Source organism: Helianthus annuus, chromosome 12, assembly GCF_002127325.2.
Source record: "Helianthus annuus cultivar XRQ/B chromosome 12, HanXRQr2.0-SUNRISE, whole genome shotgun sequence".
Lineage (NCBI taxonomy): Eukaryota > Viridiplantae > Streptophyta > Magnoliopsida > Asterales > Asteraceae > Helianthus > Helianthus annuus.
In genome coordinates this window covers 108,775,674-108,780,505 of record NC_035444.2, presented here as the reverse complement: position 1 = coordinate 108,780,505, position 4,832 = coordinate 108,775,674, and the positions used below count along the sequence as shown (strand labels likewise).

Here is a 4,832-nt window from a genome sequence, read left to right as displayed (position 1 = left end):
GCAAAACGGATAGGAAGTCTAGAAAATCACCAAATAAAATCTAGGTTGTCGGATTGGATTTTTGTTTGAGGGATGTGAACTCCGTTATTACTGTTTGTTGAAATAATTGTTTATTAGTAGGGATAATAAACATATTAATAATTATTGTCATTAAATAGTTGTTATGGATTCTCTTGAGCAATCTGATTCGCCTAGTGTCGCGCCCCGATGATCCCGTCATCGGTTGGGGTGTGACAGTTTCAACACATGCCATTATGACCTTCGTTCGACCCATTTACCTTGACAAGCAACCAATTATGCCCACTTGGCTCACAGAAAATAATATTGACTTACAAATCCGATCAAACTCTAATGTGGCAACCCGCTTTCATCTTTTAGTCCACCGTTCGCAACACCCTATACTCCATAAAAAATTGATCAAACAATTGGTTTTCATATTCTAGAACCATCAAAATGTGAAGTTCTGATCATTTAAATATCCATAAATGAAGTTGAAAATAACACCTTCATTTTGCATCTTCTCCCTCATATATGCTGCTGGAAGTTGAGCGATGACTTTGCAATTCAACCCATCAACCATCCTGAATAATCTAAACTATCAAGATTCACTTATGAAAATGAATCATTGACAAAATAAAAAAAAAGATCTAATGTGAAAAATTAACAATCAAACAGCACAAAGATCAACTTAGATGAACCTAAGAGAGGGGATTGCCAGCTTTTGGCACAAGAATAAGGAATTCGCCAGCTAAGATGATTCTACCAGTGTTCGATCTAGCTGACAGAACCTTTAGTTTCGCAACAAGAGAAACTATAATCAATTGAACATGAAATTAATCCGATTTACAGATTTCAAAATGATACAGGTTCAGTTTTGATGACTTACAGGTGTTGTTGCAATGTTCTTGAACTTCATAGATGTTGTATTGCGTGAGCATTGATGACGTATTCCCCACGATATGGTGAACAATGGAGAACGTGTCCGATTGAGCCCGCCGGTGTGTAGCGATTTAAATAGGGTTAAAATGGTTGAAGAGGATTTGGCGTTAAAAGACTATTTTACCTTAATTTTAGGTTGTACATTATGCACTAACGCCAGAAAAAATCTTATATTTTTGGTATCTTAAAATTCCCATCTCTCATGCATATAATATAGAATAAATAATATTACAAAACGATATTATTAAATTGATAATAATAATAATAATAATAATAATAATGATAATGATAACAACATAGAGAGTCTCGAGCATGTTGAAATGTCGACAAAAATGAGTATGTCGTCACGGTACTCCTAGATTTTTTTAAACATTATAGTGTATAAGATATGGCAAGAATACATAAAATAATTATAAGTTTGTTATGGAAAAGGGAAAATGTAACTAATTATCCATACTTTTGTTAAGACTCGTGGATTTTATTGTAATAAGATGGAGGGCTAAAATATAACTAGTGTTTAAAAGACCAATTTATCATCATTTTAGGGGTGTATCTATAAATTAAGAGAGAAAAAAAATCTTATTTTTTGGATATCTTAAAATGCCCCTCCTTATGCATTATAATATAGTATAGATAAATGTGTGGCCATTTTATTGGTTTGTAATTGATCCTCAAACACACATATATTTATATATAGGACATGGTGATAAGTCTAAAACAGATTTTAAGCTATTTACCTCTTGAGAATTTGTCTTCAGTAGGAACATGTATACTCTTTTATAAGATGAATCCTTATACTTGTAACTTTTAAATTTTCCCAATAATACCCCAAATGCTAATGATAAAAAACTAGATATTTTAGCATAAGACCTGAGCATCATCTCCATAGACATAGCCCTTCAAGATTGGTTGGATTTGATATAAAACACCAAAGGACTAATGTTACAAAACCGAAAAAAGGCAACTTCCTACCAGTGACCGACTGGAGTTACTACTGACAGAGACCTTAACGAAGATCTTGATTTTCTTTATCTGTAATTCATTTGTGTAATTATTTTTAGGTAACTATCCTATTGGTGTTATGGGATATTTTAGCTATGTGTGGGCAGATTTGTGGGTTTATTCCGGTTAGGCCAGGCTGTCTGTTGATTACTTTTAGTCACATACACATATACTTTACACCACATGATTAGACTAAAAGGAGGTATATATCCCAAAAGATTATATTTGCAGGTTATACCACATTTGGGGTTATACCCATATGAGTGTTAATCTCCATTTAGCCAATATAATCCTACAAAAAGATATAAAAAAACTTAACCTCTACTTGCTATGCTTAGTTATTCCAATATATCATTCGGCCAAAATCTTTGCCACATAGTGATCTCATCCTTGTTACATAGCTTTTTAATTCCTCCATAAAACCCCTCGGTCTCAGTTCCTTCTTCACGATGTTCTTTCCTGTTGAGCGTCATACGTCTCCATCGGGAACCAGGTGCATACTGCTTGAACTCCAACACCACCATATCTGTCACATCATCAATCCTAAATTTTAATCATTTCTTCATAACTAATATCATTTGATCATTTTTGTAGAGGTAGAAAATGGGTGTGTTGTTCGGGCTAAATAAAATTTAACCAAATGAGACAGATTTACGCCTAAAGTATTTTGAAAGAAAATTGAAGAACTTCTCACCGCTTTCGTGGCACCTGCAGTAAGTGTTATTAGCATCACATGATTCTAAGTGCCCTATAACACCATACCACCAACCTGCAAAAGAATGTGATTTTTCACTCATAGGAACTCCTTATATCTTTTTCCAAATATAGTGAGTTTGATTTCAATGTTACTTCCAATTATTAATGAACATAGTAATGCTTCTTCATGCAACTTGGTACTACACTTCTAGTTTCTATGTGTCCTAATGGAAACCACCTAAGATCTGATCATGAACCATTGAAGGATGATAATCGTGTGTAGAACAGAAACATACCGTAAGGGTAGTGTTTGTTTCTTCTCCATTGAATCTCAATGTGATCTTTGGGTCTTAAATCATTTAAACATGTTGAAATATGAAGATCATGTGGTGAATTATCAACAGGAACTTCCCTTAGCCTATCCCATGTTACCCCGCTCTCTGCCCTTTGCCCATGTGGTGGATATCTGCTCCACCAAAATCATCAAATCTTACAACTTCATGTTGCTTTATGCATATATTCGTAAGCAGTTTAAATATTGTTATTGAATCCTACCTAGCCTCGAAAGTATCGGTTTGAGAATCATAACTGAGCTCTGCATCATAGCTTGACATCACAAACCCAACATGCCCGTTCTGTAAAACCAAGAAATTTTACGTACCAGTTGAATGGCATGAAAATGAACTGATAACTGAAAGAAGAGGATACCTCACGGTTAAAAACCTGAGCGGGAAACCAAAACCTCCCGGTCTCAAGGGCTCTGTAGCATGACACAGCCGAACAAGTGTCACGTGGCTGACTCGACTTTCTTTCATCACTAGATTTAAACAACATAACAGGCCAGAGTTTAGACAAAAAGCCTCTTCTTTCCGCCCCATCAAGAATGTTTTTTTGAGATGCAACATGTAACAGCCACTCCTTCTTGGCAACAAAACCGAAAACTCTACCCCATTTCCGCTTCATATGTTGTTTCCAGAGGTACTCACTCGAACACATATCCCTTAATTGAGATGAAACACAAGCCATTTTACAAAGGTCAACAGGCTCAAGCTTCTCAAGAATGGTTTCCAATGCTAAATCAGGCAAATCCAATAGACTTGACGACTCTGCTGTTGTAGTGGTTTCGACATTCTCCATTGTATTTGTGTTCAACTTGCTATAGCATTTTCTTTTCGCCTTTGATGATGCCATTTTTGTGTTGAAGTATACAGAGAGTGCATTCTTTAAAGATTTAACCGAGGGAAATAGGATCGATAAATCTTCCAAGAATTGTAAAGAGAGCAGTCTTGTTTCGTTAGACCATGGTGGAAGTTGCTTGATGGGAAGAGAGTATTTATAAAAGAAGATAAAAGAGACGAAAGTAACAAAGTAGATTAGCATTTTGATTTCAAAATTTGGAGAAAGAAGAATCTTTCAAAAAAAAATTTTTTTTTTCAAATTTATGGGTTTATTTTTCTTCTTCTGAAGATTTATACGAAGCCCACCAAACCCGGGGTGGGCTTCGTCTTCTCAAAGAAAAAAGATTTACAATATGTCTCAATGGGGAAACAAAGATCCTATAAAAGATCTATGAATATGGGATCAGATTTAAATCAACACAAACAAGATGTAGATATGAACAAAAAATGATCAAATGTGGAACAGATATGAATCTAGGTGATCAAGATTGAACCAAAAAACAGGTGTGATGCAACAACCAAAGCATAAAAAACAAGAAGAATTAAGAAACAAAGCAATTAAGATTAGATCTTTTTGTGGGTTGAACAAAGAGAAAAAGGGTGAAGATGGAGACTGGAGATGAGGGAGATTGAACCAAATTCCCCCTCACCAACAGCTCAAAAAAAAAACAAATTTTCCCTCAGCTCAAACCCACAAAAAGAAATGAATTATGATGTATTGCTCTTTTTAGGGACTTTTATCAAACAGGTGATATATATATAGAGATAGAGAATACGTATTAATTTAGTATAGGGTTGTGTGGCTGTAATCTATGCCATTGGAGATCAACTTGGAGGAGATACCGGACTACCGATAAATGTATGCATGACATTATTGGAAGATGGTGGGTTGTTTGCGGTTAATTAATGTTATCAAATAATTTAAACATTTAAACATTATAAATAAACAACAACTTTTATCTTGGTTGGTTGTACTCTTAGCTTTAGGTGATTTTCAAAAAAAAAATTGAATTATGT

The 4,832-nt window shown here is 34.7% G+C and overlaps 1 protein-coding gene across 2 annotated transcripts; it reads right to left on the bottom strand.

The window, feature by feature from the left end:
* Positions 1 to 2,128: 2,128 nt before the first annotated feature.
* Positions 2,129 to 4,607, bottom strand: LOC110895774 (F-box protein At2g32560). Of its 2 annotated transcripts, XM_022143129.2 has the most exons (5): positions 3,346 to 4,607; positions 3,193 to 3,272; positions 2,934 to 3,103; positions 2,636 to 2,710; positions 2,129 to 2,467 (listed from the first exon to the last, which is right to left on the bottom strand). In XM_022143129.2, exons 1-5 carry the CDS (start codon positions 4,015 to 4,017, stop codon positions 2,280 to 2,282), a joined length of 1,185 nt encoding a protein of 394 aa, XP_021998821.1. In that variant the 5' UTR covers positions 4,018 to 4,607; the 3' UTR covers positions 2,129 to 2,279. The 2 variants fall into 2 exon arrangements, with proteins under 2 accessions (XP_021998821.1, XP_021998822.1); XM_022143130.2 differs by lacking the exon at positions 2,636 to 2,710.
* Between the last annotated feature and the right edge of the window lie 225 nt (positions 4,608 to 4,832).